General features: G+C 38.8%; 2 protein-coding genes across 5 annotated transcripts; one reads left to right on the forward strand and one right to left on the reverse strand.

Annotated features, from left to right (window-relative positions):
• Positions 1 to 755: 755 nt before the first annotated feature.
• Positions 756 to 6,947, reverse strand: LOC134533944 (myosin-2 essential light chain). 2 transcript variants are annotated; one of them, XM_063371771.1, is made up of 5 exons: positions 6,682 to 6,947; positions 6,559 to 6,586; positions 4,986 to 5,126; positions 4,724 to 4,888; positions 756 to 1,656 (listed from the first exon to the last, which is right to left on the reverse strand). In XM_063371771.1, exons 1-5 carry the CDS (start codon positions 6,682 to 6,684, stop codon positions 1,550 to 1,552), a joined length of 444 nt encoding a protein of 147 aa, XP_063227841.1. In that variant the 5' UTR covers positions 6,685 to 6,947; the 3' UTR covers positions 756 to 1,549. The 2 variants fall into 2 exon arrangements, with proteins under 2 accessions (XP_063227841.1, XP_063227842.1); XM_063371772.1 differs by lacking the exon at positions 6,682 to 6,947 and having other exon boundaries at positions 6,309 to 6,584.
• A 6,415-nt stretch (positions 6,948 to 13,362) lies between these two features.
• LOC134533945 (uncharacterized) lies at positions 13,363 to 24,653 on the forward strand. 3 transcript variants are annotated; one of them, XM_063371773.1, is made up of 8 exons: positions 13,363 to 13,514; positions 14,458 to 14,522; positions 17,660 to 17,746; positions 19,972 to 20,137; positions 21,557 to 21,730; positions 22,373 to 22,467; positions 23,189 to 23,283; positions 24,376 to 24,653. In XM_063371773.1, exons 2-8 carry the CDS (start codon positions 14,460 to 14,462, stop codon positions 24,455 to 24,457), a joined length of 762 nt encoding a protein of 253 aa, XP_063227843.1. In that variant the 5' UTR covers positions 13,363 to 13,514; positions 14,458 to 14,459; the 3' UTR covers positions 24,458 to 24,653. The 3 variants fall into 3 exon arrangements, with proteins under 3 accessions (XP_063227843.1, XP_063227845.1, XP_063227844.1); XM_063371775.1 differs by having other exon boundaries at positions 13,378 to 13,514; positions 14,458 to 14,518; XM_063371774.1 differs by lacking the exon at positions 13,363 to 13,514 and adding an exon at positions 13,836 to 13,877.
• The last annotated feature ends 673 nt before the right edge of the window (positions 24,654 to 25,326 follow it).

Raw genomic sequence — 25,326 nt, forward strand, 5'->3', positions numbered from 1 at the left:
GTTGCAAAAATTAATTTTAATTTTTTTGGGTTTGCTTCATTTTTAGTTAGCAGTACGCTTCACAGGCTCCAGACATCTGTAATCTTAAAGATAAAAACAAAAACACTCGAACTCCTCTAAAGTTTGTTACAATTCTACCACACTTCAATGCATTTTGGTACAATTGGGATAAAAGCAGGAAGGAAACCTTGCTAGGGGTATTTTCTAGAGAAAATGCTTCTAGATTTCTGGAATATTTGTACCTACCCTCATCAGTGTATGTACAAATTTTATTTTTACAGGCAAAATTTTCCATCTCATAAGAAAAGCATTCACTAACTTTTGTCAAGAATAATAAACTTATTTAATGCTATGGTGTTGAAATCATAAGTGATTCTGTACAGATACAATTTTTATTTATTTAATAGGTGTTCTCTCTTAATAGTACATTACCTGTAGATATACCAGTTGGTGCAATGCTCTTAGTCACTCATATGTTGCCAAGTGTTGTTCATTTACCTAAATATTCCTAATTGTTAAAAATGCTTTATAGCAAACTGTGAAATACTGGATTGTCCAGTGATGCATACCACAGGTTTTCAATAATTTTTACACAACCAGTTCTTACATCTGCATTTGTGTGTTATTTGAGAATCAATGGCAGTGAGTAGTTATTACCGCACAGTTGTTTCAATCACAACACAATACCATGTACTGCAAAAAAAAAAAAAAAAAAAAACCAGGCTTTACACAACACAGGAAAATAATACACACAGTTTTAGACATGCTTTTAATAAATAAATATTTTTTAACATTCTTGTTACGTAACTCCATTATATTTAAGAAAAATTCCAAGGACTATAAAAACATTCATAAAAAATTTGGAATGTTTTGATTACAAAGTCCATACATGTTGCACTAGTTTTAAACAATAGTCACATTATGTTGCTCAACGTATCAATTTGATCCTTAACAACAAGACAGTTAAATGCAATCATACTGTTGAAGATTAATTATGTTGAGTGCAAACAAATGAAATTATTACATGAACTTATGCAACTTAAATTACTTGTAATAGTTTACAAAACTGACAGATTACAGTTTGGATTAATAAGTACAGGTTAAGCCTTCCATGGAGAGTATACCTGGCTCAAAACAAAACTATTCTAGAACACAAACACATAAGTTAAGTTTACTTTTATATTCTGAAGTATTATAAGTTGGATTGTATGACTTAGAAAAATATGCTACATCCTGCCAACTGTTGAAGAAATAATAAGGAAGTTAATTTTAAGCAGTTTGAAGCATATATAAGTTACTTTTATTCAGGGTAGAGTTTGGAGGTTGAAATACTACACTGTTTCAACATTCACTGTGTTTAAGAAGGTAAAATTTCCCCAGCAAAAGTTAAAAGAAAATTTTTATAATTCCAGTGTGAATATACTAATTCCAAATGGTCCTAGATACAAAAACATCTACATCCACACATTTACAGCCAATTTTTTTTTTCTGCACCAAGTATTTGATCCCATGACGTACATGCACACTCGAGGTTACTGCTGGCGCTTGTCTAACCACACATGACCATCCTGACAAAGTCCTCGTAGTTGATGTTGCCCTGCGAGTCTTCCTGGCCGGCCAGCAGCTGTTCCACTTCCTCGTCCGTCAGCTTCTCGCCTGCAACGAGCGTGCCCGACTTCAGCCAGCCACTTGCCATTACTACACGTTTCAGCTTTCCTCGACTCAAACATATTCTGTCTTGAGAGGGAGTGAACTATTCCTGCCCCGCTTTCATGATGTGGCGAGTAATTATGGCATGCAGTGTCAGAATTATGATACGTCACAGTGGAAATTATTGTACACCGACTGTCAACAAGCAAGAAATTATTGTATACCCGCTTGGCATACCACACCTCACCTCCCAAGTTCAACCTGAAGCTATCAGCTGGACATCTTACAACATCATGGCCGCCACATTTCATACATTTCTTATACTGTAGAACAAAATAAGGATTTTTTTTGGAAACAGTTGCAAAACTGACATCTAATTTCAATGTTCCATAATTCTGTTCAAGACCATAATGGGTCCATAAAATTCAACGGTGTAGGAATACACCCCAAGTAGGAGCACTCACATGTCAATTGTGACTACCGCAAAGTGAACATAAAGAGTCCATTTGGACTACTGTGCACAGTCCTATGCTCTACAATACAGTAAATGCAAAACAAATTTTTTTTTTTCCACATGTAGTGTTCAATTTCAAAATCAAAAATGAGTAATAACTAATACGGTATTTCGCAGGTTCGAACATGTTTTATTGATGAGTGCTAGCCAACATCTTTTCAGGTGATAAAATGCAAATATAATATGAAATAACATGTGTTGAAGTAGCTTTAACATACAGGTTCAGTTTTATTACTATTGTGTTTACAACTGGCTCATATCCTTGATACTAATTGGTAAACTTACTATGTCATGCTCTACAATACTCATTCTATGGTATTTAAGTCCCACTCAAAATTACAAACATCACACACGTGCAGACACGCTTGGACACTTGTCTTGTCAGTAACACAACCTAAGTTTTGCTTCCGTATTTTGACAATCTTTACTTATTCCTGCATGTCATAAGAAAATTGCTATTCCAAAATTATTGAAATAATCACAGGGGCAGCTTTATGCCTAAACTAGCCAAAACAAAATTTATTTTTCCAGTTAACACCAGTTTAATAGAATTTTATTTAATTATTATAATTATATTCTTAGATTGCAGCATATATTTAAATCTGCAATTACTTTTCTCTTTTCAATGCACTATACACCATTAGCATTGTCCTTGTGTTTGTGTGCTTTGTTGCCAGAAATAAAGCAGATAACATAAATGTTTTAAACAAAACTTAGTAAGGTAATACTTTTTAGTAATATGTATCTGAAATACTGTATTTGGTATATTAAAATTTGAAATTAAAATTTTAAAATACACATTCCTGTTGTATTTTATCAATAGGATCACTTGATAAAATTATTTTTTTTATTTCTAAGGAGTTGTAATTGAAATATGGGTAAATATGTAGAGTAGCGATATTTGTGGGGAAAAAAAAATGTTAAAAATCCGAAAATACTTTTATTATAAGCTATTTCACTTCCTCTTTTCATTAAACCCGGCGGAGATAAGAAATTCCAAATACTTTAGGAGATATCGAATTTTCAAATTTTCATAGTTGGGCAATATTTGTTAAAAAAATTTAAAAATTCCGAAAATACTTTTATTCTATGCTCTTTCACTTCATCTTTTCATTAAACCCGGCAGAGATAATAAATTCCAAATACTTTAGGAGATATAGAATTTTTTAATTTTCATCACAATACCTGTGCATTCATGCGGCTTTCAACATTGTTTCTTGTTTACGAGTATGAATATTTTTTTCGCGACGTAGGTGAACGACTACATCATTTTCTACTAACGGCAAAGGAATTGTTTTCGCCTGTAACTTAGGTGAGTTTTTAACATTTCAAATTTTAATGTTTTATTTGTTATTTGGATATTGTTGCGCAAGTAATAAGTAAAAAAAAATTACATGAGTTCCTACTGTTCATCCTTAGTCCCGGTTTGTTTGGTCAGGTCAGTTACATTATAAATACTTTAAAACTAAACAACCATTAAAATTAATTCACATTATATTTAATGTCCGCTTAGTTTGAAAGTATTTATAATGTAACTGACCTGACCTAATCGAGCATTTTAATTAATTAGGGATTCACGAACACACTGCAAAATAAAAAAAATGGTAATGGTCTAATGATAGCACAGGTCTTGTATTGCAAAATAAGAACGGCGATATCTCCTAAAGTATTTGGAATTTCTTATCTCCGCCGGGTTTAATGAAAAGAGGAAGTGAAAGAGCATATATAATAAAAGTATTTTTAGTTTTTTTAACATTTTTTTCCTCAAATACCGCTACACTACATATTTACCGAAATATGTTATCTTGGTTGTGACTTTTTTTTCTCAACAAATTTTAATACTTAACATATCTAAAATGGATGGTTTGTATGTAATCTAGAATATATAGTGTTTGAAATGGTATTCCATTTTAAACTCACTCACCAAATACTTAGGCTATCACAGTCACAATCACTATATGGTGTTACTGAGCATTAAGAACAGTAAAAATCACAATATACCAATTTTCAAGGCGATCTATATAAATATACATAGACACACACACATATTCTGAATCTGTGCCGTTGTGCTTGTTAAGATAGTGTATCTTTTGAATGGCCACATGTTCGACGATGCAGCAGAGACTGAGGTGTACGGGATGTCTAAAGAGCCCACTGGTAAACATCTTCCCTCAGCAGTAAAGTAGTGTGCCCGACACTTAGAGCAGACCAGGTCCCATAGTGGGACATACTGGAAGAAATTCGAGTCTCACACCAACATGGGTCACGTCGCGGCACTGTTGAGACTGCGCGCCCTCTTTATGTGATGACGCTCTAGAAAATCTATCGACGACATTAATCACAACCACCCAGAACACCCCCAGGAACATCATGACTTTACACAGAAGCTTAATTAGATGGGACTTTTAAGATTATAGTGGGCTCCGATTCACTTGGGTATGAATTCTGTGCTCGTTAATCTGAGCCGTGCTCAGGTGTTGAGATTGAGACTCATGAGCATCGAGACACCGAGGACTCTGCCCACTAGAACGTCGCTTCATAATGGCCTTATTGACTTACCAAGAGTTGTCAGCAGATGCCTGAGCTCTGCAGACGATATGTAGCCATTGCCATCTTTGTCGAAGTGACGCAGGCCTTCTATGAAGTCATCAGCTGTGTCTGACGTCCGGCTCTTTGAGATGGCTTGGTAGATGGGTAGAAACACGTCAAAACTTATACGCTCATCTGCACAGAAGTTTTCAAACAAAATTCATTGTCATTAAAAAAATCTTCTAAACTTTAAAGTGCCACGTTCACCAAGGAGGCATGCAGGCATACTAACCTGGTTTGTGCTGGTGAGTGAATTTTTTCACATCAGATTCGGTCGGATTCTGTCCCAGTGCCCTCAGCACATCCCCTATCTGATTCACATGAATCTTATTGTCACCACGTGAATCAAATAAGTTGAATGCCTCTTGGAACTCTGCACAAGACATAGCATATTTTTAATTTACATGCAGTTATGGTTTTATAAAAATGTTAAATCCTATAAAATAGTTTTCTCTCTCTCCATTGGTAATGGCCAGCTAATAGGGCTGCCATAAATAAACAATAATTAGAGAGCATTGCTTCCCACGTACACTAGCAACATGCACTAACATACACACATATATTGTTACAAGAAAATGGGGTGGGATAAAATGTCAGCAAGATGAAAGATGAAACTTGGTACAAAAATAAGCTATAGTGATAGATATAAATGTGGAAGCGGTAGAATGGCAAAAGTTAGGGGAAATAGATTGTTATAAATAGATGAACAGTTTGGGGTAAAAGTGCAGTGGGTGGTGAAGGGACATAGGACACTAGGACAGCTTGGAAAGATCCCAAAGGGGGTGAATACACTACATCGGTCAGGCCGATGTGAGAGTATGCTGCTGTGGTATGGGATTCATACCTAGTGATACAAATTCATGAGCTGGAAAAAGTCCTACAGTGATCAGCAAAGAGTGTGATAGTGTGACATTTCTCTGTCCCTCCCCTTACAGGGAAATGCACACAGTATCCATTATTTTTGCCAAAATTGGACAGGAAACATTGTAGGGTAGGAGGCAAACAGAAAGGATAGTAGGTTATTTATGATTGTCAGAGAGGAAGAAGTATGAGGTTGACTGGGAAATGGGAAGGGGATTTATTGGAGGAAAGACAATGGGTGAAAGATAACAATGAGTCTGGTGAGAAAAAAAGGAAATCCTGCAGGAAATCCTGCTGAGAGGTGAGGTGAGATCTGGGAGTGAGTGGTTAGAAATAAAATAAAAAAGAAAGAGGGTGCGGGATAAGGAAAAGACTGAAGAAAGTTGAACGTGAAACCTCCTTGCCAACAAGTTACATAATGAATGCCCAATAGCAAGAATAGGAAACAAAGGTCTTTGATATCACTTCCTCATTCAAAGTAAACAAGGGTAAATATTAAGCTATTTGTAACAACCTTAGTTTAATTAATACTTGCACTTCAAATTTGTATAACAAAACAAATTATTATAACCAATATTACCCACTTCAATTACAGAACAAAGCATGTCCACCTAAAAATAACTATAACTTTAAAAGTTTAACGAAAATTTGTTTAGCTTTCCCGCGTTTGAAACTATAAATAGTTCACTCTTACCTTCCACTGACGTCATTACCCTATTTGTAATTTCATACCCATACATGATGGTAAAATATTACACGGTACTGTCACTTGTGAGGATAAAACTACCTATCAACACCACGTCTGTGTAGCGAATAAAATGTTCTCTGCAGTTGCAATAGCTGCTAGTAATTTACCATCCAATCCAGAGCCAAATAAGGTAAAGCTTGTACAGTGGGGCGTGTCAGCGTGACTCAATGTAGAACTTGACCTCCTTTTAACTTACCAGCCAACTGGTCCTCGGAGTAGGAAGCCTAGCAACACAAACACATTAGCATTGTTTAGCTTAGTACAACAAATTTAAGATAAATCGAAAGATTATAAATAATGAAAAATTACTTGTCCTCACCATTGTAACAATGCCGTTCCGAGTTTGACACACGAATCCAAACAAGAATGACTAACAAAATTTCCATAGATACAATATTTGTCAGAATACACTCGAATACAAACAAAAAAGCAAATCAAAGACATGTGGAACACAGGCGTAAATGACAAAGGGATTTATTTTAAATCCTAAAATTTCCTGTTGTTAACACATGCCATTTATTTTATTATTATTATTACTTAACCTGCAATTGGGCTTTCACCCGGTGGCAAGAACTCCCACTCACTCCCCTCTCCCCCCCCCCTCCATCAGCTTTCTCCTCAGCTCCCTCCCATCCCTGACCTCCACCATTTCCTCCCCCAGCCCATTCCACTCCCTCCCCGTCCTCACCAGGAAGGTGTTCCGCCCTCTCTCTGTCCGCCTCCACACCCTCTGGAGCTTACATCTGTGGTCTCTTCGTCCTCTGTACTCCCCTCTATGTACTTTGCTTCCCAATTGCCCCCATCCCCCTTCCCCCTTCAGCACCTTGAACATCCTGACCAACCTTTCCACTCTTCTTCTCCTCTGTAACGTTTCCCACCCCAACTCCTTAATCATTTCCGTTGGGCTATGCAGTTTCCCATCCTGCCCCTCCCTCCTTCTCCACATTCCCATCACCCACCTAGCCGCTCTGCGCTGCACCCCTTCCAGCTCCTTCACCTCAGTCACCAGGTAGGGGTCCCAGACCGCCGCCGCATACTCCAACATTGGCCTGACCAATGTGGAGTATGCCTTCTCCTTTGTCCTCCTCCCAGCTCCCTGCAGGGTCCTACCAAGCAACCCCAGCGCCTGCCTTCCCCTCCTGACCACCCCCTCTATGTGCTCCGCCCATCCTAGGTCATTTTTCAGTGTCACCCCCAGGTACTTATATCCTGCTGCCTCTCTTATCTCCTGCCCCTTCCAGTAATATACATTTCGTGTGACTTTCCTCCTCTTTGTAAATCTGACAACTTTTGTCTTACCAACATTCAAGGACATTCCATTTTTCTCCGTCCATTGCTCCAACCTTATCAAGTCCTCTGTTAAACATCCCCCTTCCCCCACAACCTCATACACTACACAGTCATCTGCAAATAGCCTCCATCTGGCTTTCATGCCCTCCCCCAGATCGTTTATCATAATTGTGAACAACAGAGGCCCCAGCACACTCCCCTGTGGCACCCCCGACGTCACTTCCCCCTCCTCGGAGCTTTCCTCACCCACTCTCACTCTTTGTCTTCTATTCCTCAGGAAATCACCCACCCAGTTTACCACCCTTCCATCCCTCACCAGCAACTCAACCTTTTCCATTAACCTCCTATGGGGGACCTTATCAAACGCCTTTTCAAAATCTATAAAGATTGCATCTATCTGCTTCCCCCCGTCCACCGCTTCCACCAGGTCTTCCAACAGCCCAGCCATCTGGGTCTCGCATGAGAACCCCATCCTGAATCCATGCTGCCTGTTATCCACCCACCCCAGATCTTCCATTTCCCCCTTTACGTACCTTCCTACCAACCTCTCCATCACTTTTCCTACACAGGACGTCAAACTGACCGGCCTGTAACTTCCTGGCTCCGCCTTATCATTTCCCCCCTTGTAGATGGGAACTACCACTGCCTCCTTCCATTCCATTGGTAGTTTCCCCTCCTCCAGAGACTGCTTGAAAACCTCCAACAGGTACTTCCCAATCTCCCTATCACCCAACTTCAAATGACTATTCCCTATACCATCTGGCCCAGCTGCCTTTCTCCCTTTCAACCTCCTGATCACCTTAATTACATCTGTCAGTCGCAGCTCAAAGGCCTTCCTGCCCATTAAACTGTCGTCCTCTTTACCCTCCCATGCCTCCCCCTTTGTAAATACTGCCAGATATTGCTCCTGCAGTAAGTCTGCCTTTTCCCTGTCCTCTGTATATTCCTGCCCCCCTCCTCCTCTGAGAACCCCTATTCCCTCCTCACCCTTCACTCTTCTTATGTATCTGTAGAGCTCCGCCCCATTTACCGTCCCCCCTTCCCCCATCAGCTGTTCCATGTAAGCATCCCTTGCTTCCCGCGATTTCCTCCCTAGTTCCTTCCCAAGCGCCTTCATTTCCGCCTCTATCTCCTCTCCCCCAAGCTTCCTTGCCCTCGCATGCAGCCTCCTACATTTCCTTTTCAACACTTTCAACTCCCTTCCATAGTAGGGAGGGTCACCTCCTTGGCCTACCCTCCTCTGAGGTACAAAACGTGTAGCCATCTGCAGCAGAATATTTCTTAAGGCAGCCCATCTACCTTCGAGGTCCTCTATATCTACCCATCTACTGTATTCCCCCTTTAATCACAATGAATAAAATGGTTTGCTGTGTTATAAAAGATCTTACCTAAATTTCAATAAATAAATAAATACAAAAAATTTTATTTTACATTATTGCCTGTACTTTCTAATAAAAATTTCGAGGGGAAAAAAACTTTGATTTAAAACGAGATTACATAGTTGCGTTAACAATAACTGCTAATTTTATTACTTTCAAACAAGATAAAAGAACAAATATATTTATTTTTGTTGTCAACATGGAAAAACTAAAAAAAAAAAAAGTATGTGATGAGTCCACATGTGACAGAAGTGAAACTTCTTGCGTATTAGGTATGGATAGAGATAAATTTGACACCAACCATCGGTGCTACTCTGTCACATAGACCATTATGCCACATCGAAGCCCATTCTTGAAGTGTGTGTGTACCAAGAATGAATCAGTAGTATAAGTGAGTGCAGCGAAGGGATCGACCCTGAGGTCGAAGTGTTAGTGTGTTCATCCACTGTTGCTATGTGTGGATTCGCCTGTCGGATGTAGTTCCCAGATTTTTATATGTAATTATTAAATTGTTAATCAAAATATCATCATTTGTTTATCATCTATAAAACAATATAATTCACTGTGCGACTAAGCTGCAAATCTCAGCCCGAAACATTCCTGTGCTCCATGTACTTCGCGTAATGAACATAGCCATCAGTGTGACGTCGTACCTCCTCTTTATTTATACTAAAACCCGGGTCACAGTCCTGTCCGCGGCACAACATTCCGGCCATGGCAATTGTAGTGCCACCACTCGTCACCAGATGGCAGTTGTAAATATGAACAGACAATGTATTATATAGTGGTATAAATGTCTTACTCCTCTCCTTCTCCTTCTCCTTCTCCTTTTCTGCTAGCGACTCCTAGTGAGACCGCGGGCTTCCCCTCTCTCTCTTTCATTCTACCTCTCTCTTGCCCCCATCCGCTAGCGACTCTTTGTGAGACCACGGGCATCCCTCTCTCCTACTTCTAACCTAACCGCTAGCAACTCTTCGTGAGACCGTGGGGCATCCCTCTCTCCTACATCTAGTCTTTCCGCTAGCGACTCCTTGCGAGAGTGCGGGCACCTTCCTCCTTCTACCTCCCGCCCCGAAGGCCCGTTCCACGCAAGCATGTCCTCGGTCAGCTGCACTGGGCCGAACGGTTCACTCCCACCTCAGAGTGTGAGGCTGCTCTACCCAAGAGCTGGCGCCGGGCAAACAACACAACAACCGAGCGACCGAGCGACGTCCACCCCATCTCCACATCTTCATCAGAGACGAGGCCGCGACAAGTGGACAAGAACTGCTGAGGCAGCGCCAGTCGTCACTTGCCCAGCTCAGTGGTCAGATGCATCCTAGCACCAGGGGACCTTCAACACCTTGCCATAACTGCCTGTAATTGCTATATAGTGTAAGTAATCAATCCTTTTTCATCTACCACACTGACGTCGTCTGGCCGACGACCACCCCAGAGCCCGACCTGCACCCGCCAGTATACGCTCCCGCTAACGGAACACACCCCTGGCCATGGCCCACCCGAGTCAGGCGACCCGAACAGCAATCAAAGACAAAGCCGCGGAAACCTGAGTAGACAAGAGAAGAACCGTACCCATTCCTCCTAAAACATTAAATTAGGATTTTAGCGACAATAAAATCTCTTCCAGACACACCCGTTTGGAGTCTAGCGTAATGAAGTCACGCCTGGCGCGAGAGAGGCCGAGCCTCCCTCAGACGCCATGCCAGTTCGGCAGTTCAGCGCAGCTCATGGACCGGGGCGGACCTACGTCCCACGGAGAGGCAACATCCTTTGTCTACATTGAAAGTAACGTCCGGTAACTATAGCCACTAATTAACCAAACCCCTTTTATTACTTAACCTCTCCGTGAGTACCCGGTCCCTTTTTTCGGTCCCGGACCTAATCCGGCCGCATCAACTTAAGGACACCCCGCACCACACTTGGTCAACGGGGCTGCTCTTCAGCATACGGCACGGGCCGTCTCCCGCAACGTACAGAACTTTGTTTAAGGTCACGCGCACGGCGCTGACCACAAACCCGCAAGGGAACTTGGACAAACTTAATTGCGGTGCGTGTTTCACCACAGTGGGCACAACACCCGCGCCGAGACATTTGCATACGGGATTGGCCGTCTCCAATCGCCCGCCCCTTAATTCAGTGTATTTTGTATCCCGTATTTTGTACTGCTAACTTACGTTACCCGAGTAACGAGTGCCACGTAACTTGTGCGCGCCCCCTTAATCCAGTGTATTTTTGTATCCCGTATTTTGTATTGCTAACTTACGTTACCCGAGTAACGAGTGCCACGTAACCTGTACGCGCCCCCTTAATTCAGTGTATTTTGTGTCCCGCCTTTGTGTTACGAAATTACGTTACTTACGTACCCAGTGAGACGACTGAGACATAACAGCATCCGAGGCCACGTAACGCGGAACACAAACAATAAGGCGCCACGGAATAACAAGTAAAAACCCCCCGGGGACCTCTGTAGAGTGTTGTATCGTGTACGACTCGCTCCTCTGAATAAAAGGTACGACACCACCACCTCAACTCCACGTCTCTTATTTAAAATCATCTCACGCAACACCGCCGCCGGCCCTAGTGGGCCACGCAGGGGCACATACATCCACGACCCCAAATTCACGACTAGAAACGAGCTAGTCTGGCGCCCACCCGGACAACACAGATCAAGAACCGCCTTTTCCCACTAGGAGCCACACCGGGACTCGAGCCCGAGACCCCGGACGACGGCAACACGGCTGGCCCCACATTCGGTGTGGGTTGAAATAACTCATTACTTAATGTAATTTTATAGTTCGCATTGATGCATTAGTGAGTTTTTGCATTTCTTTTCTTTGTAGTCCGACAGGCCGGCGCGCATCCATTTTCAGGTAGGAGGCTTTGCTCATGAACTTTCTATCATCACCTGCACTGGGCCATCTATAGACCAAACTTGCCAACCTTCCAATGTATTTTAAAATATTTCGTTCACCATGGGAATTTACGGTATGCCATAGGCGTACACGTAAAAAAACATGCTTGTGGGGTTGCCACCCATGCTTAAAATTCTAGAGGTACACCCTTTCTTGTGTAAATATTGCCACAGTTTCAATGGGTACTTTAACTGAACTAAATTTAAGTTCCCGGAAACGTGCCAAGTTGCCAATATCTTCCCACAGCCGCCATCCCTGAACTCTCTAACAGCTGTGTGTGTAATCTGTATGTAACCATGAAGTATTCCATATACCATCACGCAAGTATTGGTTGCCGTGTTCTAGGTAATGGACGTAACATATAAATCAGATTGCATCTGTGCATCCTAACCCTTGGACTTCCACACCGCCTACCGAATGAACACTTGTCATCATCACTGCAAAATATCTTTTGAAACAGCACTGATAAAAGTGAAAAATAAAGTTGAAAAAATACTAAGCCCTGCTTCAGACCTGATTCTTGACATGAAATTTTAGTAAAATATTGCCCATTTTATTAATTCTTTTTTAATTTTATTTAAAAATCATTAAAAAGTAAATGATTTGTCGCGGTCGTTTATTCACATGGAGTGTGAAGATGTGACAGACATCTTTCGGTAGTGCTGCTGCTTGGTGTCTTTGCTCGGTGCCAGCTATCTTGGGAAGAGTAGCCTGCTGCAAGCTGCAGATAACGGACTGTCTGACCCGTGTATGGAAATATTAAATATTGAGGCACTAGATGGGGGATCACCTCCCGTCCGTGTTTGGTCTCGCCGGTGGCCTGAGCAGGACTGGAGACCCGGATGCTGGAACTTAACTCGTGCATGCACATAGCGGAAATGACATCACGAACACAGCTGCGGCATGCTGCGGACAGTGCTGTGACACGGGATTTATTTAAGGGGCAAGGAAGTACAACAACAACTAGGTACTTTAAAATTTCCCTTTGTATTTGTGAACTTTAGTACATACCATGCTCCTCAGATGGTAACACCATTGTTGTTATTCACTTCTATTCCTTTACTTCCATCTCATTCATGAAATTACTCCCACAAAATGCCATATACCGAGAGCTAAGATGTTACTTATCAATAGTCTAAATTATTTCTAGTCTATTATGACGAGTTCCTGTACATTCTTAGTTGTTTTGTTTACTAAAAATTAAAATTATTTTAACCTTCATACAGTTTGAATCTCAGACTACATCGGAACACTAGTTTATTAAAACTAGAGTTATTTGGCAGATGCGTACATAATGACATATGTTTTTTTCAAATATTTTGATAACATGTCTTTCATCATTGGGACCACAATATTTACACCCCTGTTTTCTTTTGGTATAGCATTAGTTAATTTTATTTTGAAACACTTTTTATAGCGAATACTACAATCTTTGACATAGCGCGCCAGATACAAACGTGAATGTCGTGTGTTGAAAGTTAAATGTTTATGGATTTTCAAGCTTTAAAAAAGAGTTTTCGTGCGCTGAGTATCATAAATCAATTGAAACAAATGCGTGGTAAACTTCCATGGTAATTAAAAACTTTTATAATACATTAATCTCTGTTTAGTCATGATTAAATATACCTATTATTGTGTATACTGAAATTTTAATTTTATTAATTTAAACACAAGCAATCTATAAGAACACATAAATACTTATACACAAATAATTAGTAGTATTCTTTGCATGGTTCCTTTTATTTAACAGATTGGTAGATTATAACCTAAATAACATGTACATAATAGTAAAAAAATTAATAAAATTAAATTTTTGTTAGTCTACTGATATTGCATAGATTAGTAAAATATTTGTTTATTAAGGCTGTCATTTCTTGAGAGATATTTTCACTGTTCACTGGTGTATCCCACAAGAATTAACTTATAGAGTTAGTGTGAGTCTTGTTTGACTTAGCACTCAGTGCATATTTGCCTTTCAGAGTGCAGACCTTTGTTATCATGCAATAATTTTTGAGCTTGATTTGTGGTAATGAGGTTATTAGCACATATTTTCAGTGCAGCATAGTAGCCTACAGAATGTCTGTGGTGTTTCCAATACGTATTAGCCAATGCTTTCTTTTTTGTATAGTACGTAACTATAGAACCTTCGAACTCCCTTGTCAATTAAGAAAGAAATTTGTTTTTATACTATTTATAAATAATTAGTTTCTACAACACTTTGTCTATGCATTTACTCTTTTCTTGAGAAAATGACATCTCAAAATATTTTAAGGTTTGAAGTCTGAAATACAAATAACAACTGTAATCCTTACATGGTTTGAAAATATATTGTGTACTTGTGATAAATATTTTAAAAAGAAATGTTTTGACTCAAGGAAATTTTTTGATCGATCATAGGAAGTGAGAAAACACATTTAGCTGATACTTACTGTGATCAAAATATCTAAAACCACTTAGGTAATAAGTTATTTGCCAATGTAAAAATTAATTACATATATATTTTTTTCTCCTCAGAAATGTCAAATAGAAAAGCAAGAACAAAAAGAAAGAGAGAGAGGACTATTGCTGAATATGAGTACGTAAGTATGAGGCAAAGAAAGCAAGAACTTATAGTAAGAGTCAGTCTTTGCTATTGTAAAGATAACAAACTCATTTTTACAGGTAGGCTACCAGTAGTATTGGCCAATTTTGATGTTACTGCCTGCAGATAGAAAAATTTATTTGAAAATGACTAATTTTAAACACACAACTTTTGTATATTAACAATGCATGCTGTAATGGAGCAGTAAATGTTTACATTATGTTCCCATCTCTCTTCTAACATAAGTTTTCTTTTAATTGTAACACATTAGATAGTAACTTCCATCATTAGGCAACTAATGCAAATTTCTGGACTATGATTCCTGTCTTAAAACCTTTTTAACATTTCTATTGTACTATTTTATATAATGAATTTATGCCACTGTTTATTGTGTTTAAAAAATAAAAACAGACAAATGATTAAACAAATTATCAACCACATGGACTTTGATCCAAAAAGTGTTGAATGATGCCTTAATTGTACTCAAACAGCTAATATGATAAAATTTGATTTAACCTGTACCCTTTTTTGTGGTCTTAATTAACTTTTCTTGACACACTATGTCAAAGTTTTAGTTCCGACATTTATAAAGGTAAACACACTTCTCACAAGATACAATTTTCAAAAATGTTTCTTCATAGTAACCAGATCTTGAGGAATTGCAGCATGATGATATAGTCACCATGGTCTACAGCAAGCCTGCAGTGATCCCTGGTCTGTCAAGAAAAAAACATTGAAGCCACATTTTACTTGTAATTTGACATTTTCGGGGCTTTGCCCTTACAAAGCCCGATATGCCACCACCCCTCACACCCCTCTTATTCTCATGGCATTTAGAACTTCCCGCCAATGATGTGCGTGTGATGTGTTTGAATAGCGCGCCACAAATACCACAAACTACTGCAAGAGGGTATGATAGTGTCAGTGCCTTGTTCCCTTATTAAATAATAAGTTACATAGTAAACCTTTTTCTTTTATTCGCTAAGTGTACATGTATTTAAGGAACCTGCAACCATAGCACATGTTTTCGTTATTTAAGTTACCATTTGTAGCAACAGACCCAAACTTGCTACAGGCCATTTATACATTTAATAATTTTGAGCTGAAATTTTAATATGTAACTCACTACATGTTTTGGAGGCTGAAAAATTATATTATATTTTTAGGAGTAATATTTAGTTTTTATATAAATAAATTAACAGCACGATCTTAAACTACCTAACAGTCTCTTCCACTTGGTGTAAGACGCGCTGTTCAGCAGCCTCGGCGGCCCCAGTCGCTTCGCATCGCCACCTGAGGTAAGACACTTCCAACACTCCGAGGACTTCTTCCTTTGTCTCTAACTGAGCTTCGTTATTCCTACTTTTTAAGTATTATAAATCGTTTATCACTTTGTATGAGAGGCATGTGATGCAGTGGCACATATTAAATCTCAATACTGTAGTTAATTGTGTTGTCTTTACGTCTACCCAAGTGTGCACTAGCCACTCTAGACCGGCGTGTGGGACGCCAAAAGAGCCCACTTAATTAATAACTATAGCATGTCCGATAATTATTTTGTTTACTTTATTAATTAACATGTAAGAGGTAGTTTATAATAACTGTTTCTACTAGAAGCTTATGAGTCTTTCTCCGAATGACCACGTGTGTAATTACATAGGGACTAAGGTCTGTGAGATGCCTAGAGCCCACTGGCGGACCATCTACCCGTCTTAATTGATAGTGGGCCCAACGTTCAGAGTGGCCAGTATTCGTGATTGTACTAATTAAGGGGGAATCAAATCAGACACTTAAAGGATGTGCCCTTGTTATCGACCAATGAGCATTTTACAAAAGGCTTGATAATGCATAAGTAAGTTGACTAGGCTGTACTGAAATGAATCTGCGAAATAATTGTGGCTCTATCAATGAGATGCACATAAGTAAAATAGAAAGAAAAAAAAGGTTCTGTACTTTTACAAAATAAACCTTTGGAAACCAGTAGCTTGATGTCATGACCCTGAGTCGCCGAGTCCAAGTCGCGTATGCGTGCCCCTTCACATGGTGGTGCCCATTCATTATTTCAAAATAATGCCTTAATTTGCAAATCTGAACATCTCCCACCATGTGAAGTTTTAATGGGAATACCAACAAAATTAATATACATTACAATGGTATTTAAAATGTTGTAATGAGCTTCTCTAGTGAAAGAGAAAATACAGATAAACATTACTGTTTAAAAATTTCTCTGATATTAAGTCACGTCTGCAATTCAGATTCTTTCCTGAAAAAATTATTATGTAAATGTACCAGTAAAATGTAAAATGTAATTTGCTAGAAAACAAGAAGCTCTGTACTGAAATGAAAACCAACAGTGACGATAAACTCCGAGCGAACTAAATAAAACGGCAGCACAGTGATGCCAACTAGGTCAACAGCCGGGTTCCACCTAAAACAATCTGAACATTATGGCTCAATTAGTACCTGATTATAGAATTAGCAGAACTAAAGAATGCTGGATAACTTTCAATGTATGCTAAGCATTTAGCCTACTTTAAATTTCTACGAAAGAATGGAAGAATGATAAAACATTATGGCATACTGTTCTGGCTGACAAAAAATGCACACATACTGATATATAATGAAGTTTGATAGCATAATGTTGTCAAAACATTGCTTCATTGGATACAGGTACAAACTTGTGAGGCCGAGGGCACAAAAAAAATAAGTTAAAATAATTTTAGGCCCCTTCAGATGTAATTACTGTCTAGAATTTTTAACTGCATATCTTTAAATGACAGTTAAATATGAGTATTCTAATGGAAACTACAAAATAAATTAACAAGATTACAAATTGCTGCATTCAAGATTATACTTGTGTAATAAATATAATCAAGTAGGTACCTACATGACGAATAACAATTAGTTATAATTAACTTACGTACTTAGGCCTACATACTGTCTAAAAACTGGAAACTCTCGCAGAGCAAAGACTTAATGCTTGTGTTATTAATAATGTATGGTTGTATAAGGATTGTCATTATACTCTCTTTGAATGATTATTGCAATGGGGAAGAGTGATTTAATTTTTTTTTTTTTGGGATATACACCATGAGTCATTCCTGACCTAAGAGAGTTTGAATGTTATGTTTACAGGATTTCTCAATAGTCAAAGATATTGGCACTGATGGCACCGCCATTAACCAAATAAAATTTATGGCCATGCTTGGATTACATCCTGCCGTAAGTTTTTTGCAAACACATTTTATTGTATTCATTGGCTCTTGACAATATGACTGGCATTCTTAGTACAATTATTTTCATTAGTCAAAGTGTACCATTGCTAGCAAGTATAATTTATTATAATAATATTTCAAAAGAAAAACATCAAAACAAAATGGGTAGTAGAAAAAAATTAAATCACTAAACTTTAAGTATGGCCACTAATACAAAATGAAAGTAATAGTTCAGATATATAGATCTAGGTATTGAAATTCCTAAATATTTTTGCCTTGCAAAAATTTATGTTACTTTAGAATTTCATAACTAATGCTGTAGCTATAAGTCCTGTGCTGGGGATCTTTAAGGTTTCACATTGTTATTAAAAATGAACAGAAACAAGGTGTGATTCCGTCTGAATATAATTACGTCAAATTTATTAAAAGAAAGTTTATAACAGTTATCAAAAAATATAAACATACAATATCAATTAAGTACTTAAACAGATCTCAGGTATATTAAAAAAAATATAAGGGTCGACCCTGAATTCAATTATAAAAAGTTTCATTTACTAAAAATACTTAAACCAATAAAAAAACACAAATATATTTAAATAATCCCAGTATTCTCAAAGTCCAGATGTGACATTTATCTGATGAACTTCGTCTGACGGCGTAATTTAGGAAAGTTCAAAAAAGGTAGAAAGGTACAGTAACACCGGAGGTCGGGGCTTCGTTTCCCGGAGATTACGCGGGAACATGATGCCAGGGCGCCTGTGTGTTGTTGAGGAAGGGAGAAGGAAATGTCAATTCGGCGTCCGGCTCTCGGACCCTGTCTGCGAACAGTCCAAATCAAAACTGATCAGAACTTGTACACAGACAGTATATGGGGCAGAAAATGCCCACAAAGGTTAAGGAGAGGTTGGGGAAAGTCGCGGATCGTCACTCACCAGACAGGGAAGTTGGCTTCTATTTACCGATGCGTCGCCAGCCAGGAACTGGATCCCGCGAATACGCGGCTGGGCGCGGTTGTTTTCTTCATTATTTCAAAAGAAATAATTTAAAAGAAAAATAACTATTACTCGTTGTACTACGCAGACGGACTAAACTACTTAAAAAAGATTACAGGGATAGCATCCCTTATTTAAGCGACTACACAGTCGGTTGCGGCCGGATGGAAGTCTTGCAGTGTCTCGTCGAGTCGCCGATAGTCAAACGGATCGTCTGCAGTCGCGACGCGAAGAACCGCCTCTCATAATTAAAAGCAAATGTTCTATCAAAAGTGGAGGGGGGTCTGGGGGGTTCGGACCGAAAGGTTCCGAAGCTCCCCGAGTGGGCGTCATAAAAAACTCTGACTGATGTCTCGAAGTTGGTAGCACTGGCCAACTTTAGCGCTACCTGTTGAGGGGTGTCTGAAATAAAAAAGAATTGACTCGCCCAAAGCGTCTGCTTAAACCAGGGGTTAAAGGGCGCAGTATGGTGCTGTGCTCTGGCGGCCTACAGGGTAAGTTGGCTGGGCGGTTAGCGAGTTTGCCGCTAGATATCGTGGGGTGGTCCATCTTTGCACACACATTTTTTATGCCGGTCGTCCTTGAAGACGGTCGCTGTCCGCTGGGGTGTATGACCGGTCATTGGTCTTAGGCGAATTCTTAGAACCGAGAGGGGAGGGGGGTGGACAAAAGTGCAACGACGCTGGGAACGAGCGTCCATGACGTGCTTTTCGAGGAGAGAACCTAAGACGTATTCGTGACGGTAAAGGCTATGGTCAGCTCGTCTCTGAGAAATGGTAACAACTCGTCCAGAGCTGTTGTATGCAGTTTTAGTCATGAAGTGAAGTAACGTTACAGGCCTGGGATGTGCCTGTAAGCGAGGGAAATGTTAAACGGTCTGCCAACAAAGTCCTAGATCTGCAAAATATCCTATAGGTCTCTGGGAAAGGTGCTTCAGACTACTGGCACAAAGTTTAACTAAGGGGAGTACACTAGCCTAACAAAGAGTAAATCACCCAAAGTAACCAAATTATAAAGAAAAAAAAAAGTTTCCAAAAATAATTTAAAATTATATAAAATTAGAAAAAAAAAAGTGTCGAAATTCCTAATTTCCGGCACAGTGCATATAGTTTATTAAGGTGTTTACTTTGAAGTTCTATTATAAGACAGCTGAAATAACAAGAGTCAAGTTTGTTTGCTTGAAAGTAATTGTTTAAATTCACGTGGAACAATACTTACGTGGAGCAACTTGGGTGTTCAGGAAGCGACGTCGTCCAACATGGTGCTAGTATCTACAGGTTATTCAGTGTCGCACGCGGTCGAGACAACGTGCGTGAGGAGACACGTACGTGTGCAAGTCACCCACCTTCAGGAGGCGCACTGGGTCGTCAGCTGGAGAGTCGGCGTGCTGCAGGTTCCTTACTCAAGTACGTGCTCTCCGACCATGAATGATATCTCTTACTTCATAGGTAGGGGCACACATTTTTTTTTTGTTGAAAAGATTTCAAGACTAGCTGAGAGTTAAAACACTTGTTTCGTGATCAGTCAAGTTTCTTTCGAGTACTGTCAGCATACTGATAACAATAATACAGCGCAGAAGCAAACGCCCCCTGAACGGCCTGGTCAAATACAGCAATTGCAGACTGTCACCAATTATAAAGGAAAAAAAACAGCTGTCAAGGGCATACCGTATTGCAATCTAGAGTTGTTTAGATTTTTTTTTGTGAAAAATGGTTGCCCCTAATAATACGTTCACTGATTACATAAATTGCACTAGTACAACCAAAGAATCCATAAATTAATTATGTATGTACTTTTAACCTTGGTTTGACATCAGTAAAACATGAACATAATCTTAATTAGTAGACTTAAGCAGCACACAATGTAGACAGATGAGAAAACAGACTGAAACTGTAGATGCAGCCCCTCGTTTGCAATTAACCCAATAAAATCCAAGGTTGTGGTACAACTGTTAGTAAAACCTTGGTGCCCACCATTACATGTGGCTGCTATTAAGTTTGGAGCACACACTATGATTCTCGCTGTTGGCCTTGTGTGTATGTATGTGTGTGTGTACATGTGACAATACTGTCAGGCATTTGGTGCATCCATAGGTGTGTGTTGCCTTCTTTTCTGTTTTCTCAGTCTTCCCCGTACCCCTGTTAACCCTGGCATATGGTGGAGGGACACTGAAAGTACATTTCGTGCCAAGGTTTCATCAGAGTACAGTTTAATACTAAGTGATCATAGTCTAACAACATATCGGCGAGTGATCTGTCACCATCAGACTATCAAATATTGTTTACTCATTCAACCGAGGGTGTTTCTACCATGTCAAAATACTTTAAACTTTTTTGAATTAAATATGGTCCATCGTTGCTATACATTTTGAATTTTTAACCTCAGAAAATATTTGTGCCTACATACAGCCGAGTGCTTACCTGAAAGCTTTGCTCTGAGCCGAGTTGACTTCTCTCACGTCTAAGTAAGTATACGTTCCTAGTTCATACTTCTTACAAGCATCATTAACTGGCTGTGTGAGCTACAGAGGTTAAGAGAAGAAATGACCAGCTACCCTACAAACTAAGCTTCTGGCTCGCCCAGGCTGGCATAGCGTCCGTTACTTCTGGATGTCGCCTTAGGTGGACGGGTGGGCTTGTTTCAACACAGCATACCTCAGGCTTTATTCTAGTAGAACAAACAGTGCTGATTACACACAGAATCAAACTGGCCTTCAGGCTCAAGACCACTTTCATAAAGTCATACCATTCAATAACATTGTGTAGAATAGATTGTTTGTTTAATGCAGCCATTAAAACTTTTTCTTCCGCTTCTTTCATGAGCAGATCTGTTCCACAAACACAGGAGAAGGCACCTGCGACAAACTCTGCGGGCATTGAGTCAAAAATTCCAAAACCCAATACTCATTGTCTATAAAGAAAATTTGACTCCAAATTGCTTGAATACTCATGAGTCTCAAGTGAACAAAGCAGTAACAATGTACACCACCTCATCGCCACGTAAGTAAATGGAATTTCTACATGAACTAGGTTATACATTACATAGTCATTTTATTAAATGTTGAATATTAATTAGGGCATTCACATCTATGTTGTAAACTGTCTACATTTACCCTTATTCAGCAAGAAGTTATTAACATACACCATTACAAAAAATTTGTCATCATATTTGATGATAGGCAATTGCTTTGCAACGATGTATGCACATTAATTTTTCACGGAATCCCTCTTTGGCATAAACTTTCAAAGAACTGGACTATCTTACTCTACATGAAATTGTAGCTTTTGTAATGCATGAATTACTACTATATTTTAAAAATAAATGTATAACACAAAATCTTTTGTGAACAGAGAACAAGTAAGAATTTTTTTATGTGTGAACAAACTAAAACTGCCTACCTAATTTTAGGTACAGTACTTTCACCATATTATTAAATAGCTATCTAATTACAATAAAGAACTTTGGGTTGCAGCAAAAGTACCAATGTGTTTTACTTTGTTATGGACTAGGTCAAAAATGTGCATGGAAAACAAAACCATTTAACTCTGACCACAAACTCCTGTGTTCCAATTATGTTCATATTGTTTGCCTGATTTAGTTCAGTACCAAATAATATTCTGACTCCTGTAATATTTTTTCAGAAGACACTGCAGTACGACTAGCCAATTTGGCCAGAGAAGAGAAAGAAAATGGCCATGGTTTATACAGTTTCAACCAAACAGAAACTGGCACTAAGGTGACAATGAAAATCTGGGTTGTAATGTAGGGACTACATTGTTTTAAACCAATTTATGTTCTTAAAAAAAAGTAGTCTTTAATTTTGGATGTCAAACTCAAAAATAAAGCAAAATATTGAGCTTTGGCCAAGAATTAACTGATATAACACATTAACAATACATAACGGCTCGTCAACAAACAAATTAATCTCTCCATGTGTCAAAAAAACTAATCCTGCCTGCCAGTTTTCTAAATGTCACTTTGCAAAATTCTTCCTTACCAGCCAGATTTTACTTACCATACTTTCACCAGATTACAAATTGACCACCTGTGCTCCAACCACATACAGCATCTCACAATTGGTTACCTTTCACAAGCAAGTTCCAAACATACAAGGGCTAATGCCATCTCAGGCTCACGCTAAGGGTCAAAAGGTGGGGACGGTGATCAGACTGGATCCCCAGGTGTCCTTGATCGGGAACAGCAAAGGCAAAGCATAAACAGCAACACTTTAGCAACTAACACATTTCAGTCACACATGTGACACAGACTCTCGATGGGGGGTAAGCCACTCACATGTTTCAGAGCTTGGAGCATCTAGCGAGCTGCAGTATGGCCGCAATATACTGTGACTACCTGGCTACCACCCATGTTTGTTTTAAATCTTTACTTTTCATGTATGTATAGCAGTAAAAAGCTATTAGTGTCTCATGAATGACATTAATGTATCTCTATTCCAGCAATTTCAGTTCTACCACAACCTGCCCGGCATAAACATCCTCATGGCACTGCGCCTTGCTCGCAAGTTTCCGTTCGTGGGTCACTTTCTCAAAAGGTATGAAACTCAGTCATTTACTGGATCCGGTTGCTGTAGTTAGCTATTACTGTTTATAAAATTTAGTTAGTCCTATGTAAAAGGAATTGTTAGGATGATGATGATGATGATAATAATAATAATACTAAGAAGAAGAATGTTTTTCATACTTGTTACAGCAAGAAAACTAGCTCTATCCCTTTCTGACTGCGGCCTCAAATCATTTTTCGGTTAGGCATTTTTAAAATAACGTATAGTTCCTGAAGCGTAGAATGCGGGATTAGGGTTTTGCAATGACAGATTTGATAATTTCGCTATCTGCCAACAGACTTTTACTGGTTTAATAAACTTAACAAAGTTTAACTTGCTATAAGTATTATTAATATGTGCTCAACACAGTCTTCCTTTCCATAGTTTTGAGTACATGTATTGACTGGCAGCTGTAGCGCGAGTAGCTCACCGCCAGGGCTGCATGCGTTACTGGTACCAATCCAGGAGCGCACAAACACCAATGCAGACCCCAAGGTCCAAGCTTCTGACCCCAGCATGGTAGAAACTTTCTGCCTCTATCAACTCTTCTTCCTGGACCATCCTTCTTGTCCGGTATTCAACCTGCCTGCTTAATGCTTGCAATTTTTAACCTCGCAAGAATGAGCCCAGGATTTTCCCTGGTCTATGCAGGTTTTACCTGGGTACAACTTAGATATAGCTACATAACTGCATTGTACCAGAACCAAAAGGAAAATTGGTAAAAAGCAAACATACTCAAAATTCAATTTAATCAAAGTAGCAATTTAGTAATGTTGAACAATTAATTAATTATCTTATATGCTTGTGTTGTCTTCAAACCAGTAAATGCATTATTATTTACAAAATGGATTTGAATTTTTCAGTCACAACTTAATTCAATTATGTGCACTTAAAAAAAGCAAGAACATTTTGTAGTCAGCAGATGATTACTTACTTAAAACTCTTAACATGCAATGTTAAGACAATAATTAGGTACACTATATATATATAAAATGTACATAATTATTTACATTACATTACCCATTACATAGTGTTAAAAACTGCTACCATTCTTAAATTGTAAGGTAACATTTTTTTTTCCAGATGCAAGACAGTAAAAGATGTACAAGCAGTAACTGGGGTGAGCATGCCTTCGGCACTGAGCCTGCTGAAAGCTCTGAAGTAATCATGGATGTCTACAGAGATTACACATCTCATTGGCTGTTTTGAATAAGTTTACAGTAATAGATTAATTTTCGTAGTTAACACTACTGGTGATGACAATTCTATCTAGTCAATGACCATCCACTAGTCTTCGTTTTTTTCCAACTCATTGATCTCTCAAATTTTCAAGTACGATTAATAAAAAAATCACAGAATAATATTACTGTCAAGTGATTTAACGACCTAAAGTCAATTCTTATCCATGTGTAAATTATTAGATTTTTTTTCCTTAACTTAGAACCACTGCAACACAAGAATAGGCTAAAGTACATCCAAAATAATCCCAATCAAAATTGGAAGAAATCACAATAATTATTGTTATTTGTGTTACAATATGGAAAACCATACTAAACAAAATTTGTCAAAAAATGCACTTATAACTGGAGATGACATGGTAATGAATGGTTTCAGTAGCACTACTTGCACCTTTTCTCACTTAAGTAATACGAAAGGCCTAAGCAAGGCATCGTGACACAAAGCGTTTCGTAGTTCTTTTCGCGTAGACTGGTTAAATGATTTGCCTGTCAACACCAAACATTTGCTTCTCTCTCTAACACACACGTAGCAACCCGCCTTTTTATACTATATTTATTATAGTTTCCTGTGAATGCCTGAACTAAGTCTTTAAAAGGGGGTGTCACACTGGACTACTTCAACTGTGTTACTATGATGATAAAAAGCATAATGCACCTAGTTTTAAATTCATAGGGATGAAGTATTCAGTTTATGAGTTAAAAATTGGTACCATTTGTAAATGGTAACTTAACTTTTTTTTTATCTTCAGTAAGAATTAAATGTATTTAAATGACATCTGCATGATATCAAAGTAGA

Source organism: Bacillus rossius, chromosome 7, assembly GCF_032445375.1.
Source record: "Bacillus rossius redtenbacheri isolate Brsri chromosome 7, Brsri_v3, whole genome shotgun sequence".
Classification (NCBI taxonomy): Eukaryota; Metazoa; Arthropoda; class Insecta; order Phasmatodea; family Bacillidae; genus Bacillus; species Bacillus rossius.

Coding starts and splice junctions, on each gene's coding strand:
- LOC134533945 (XM_063371773.1), top strand. CDS start 14,460: ATGTCAAATAGAAAAGCAAGAACAAAAAGAAAGAGAGAGAGGACTATT. Junction 14,523..17,659: donor CTATTGCTGAATATGAGTAC/GTAAGTATGAGG, acceptor TTATGTTTACAG/GATTTCTCAATAGTCAAAGA. Junction 22,468..23,188: donor AAACAGAAACTGGCACTAAG/GTGACAATGAAA, acceptor TCTCTATTCCAG/CAATTTCAGTTCTACCACAA.
- LOC134533944 (XM_063371772.1), bottom strand. CDS start 6,354: ATGTATGGGTATGAAATTACAAATAGGGTAATGACGTCAGTGGAAG. Junction 5,127..6,308: donor GGTAATGACGTCAGTGGAAG/GTAAGAGTGAAC, acceptor TGTCTTGTGCAG/AGTTCCAAGAGGCATTCAAC. Junction 4,889..4,985: donor CACTCACCAGCACAAACCAG/GTTAGTATGCCT, acceptor ACTTCTGTGCAG/ATGAGCGTATAAGTTTTGAC.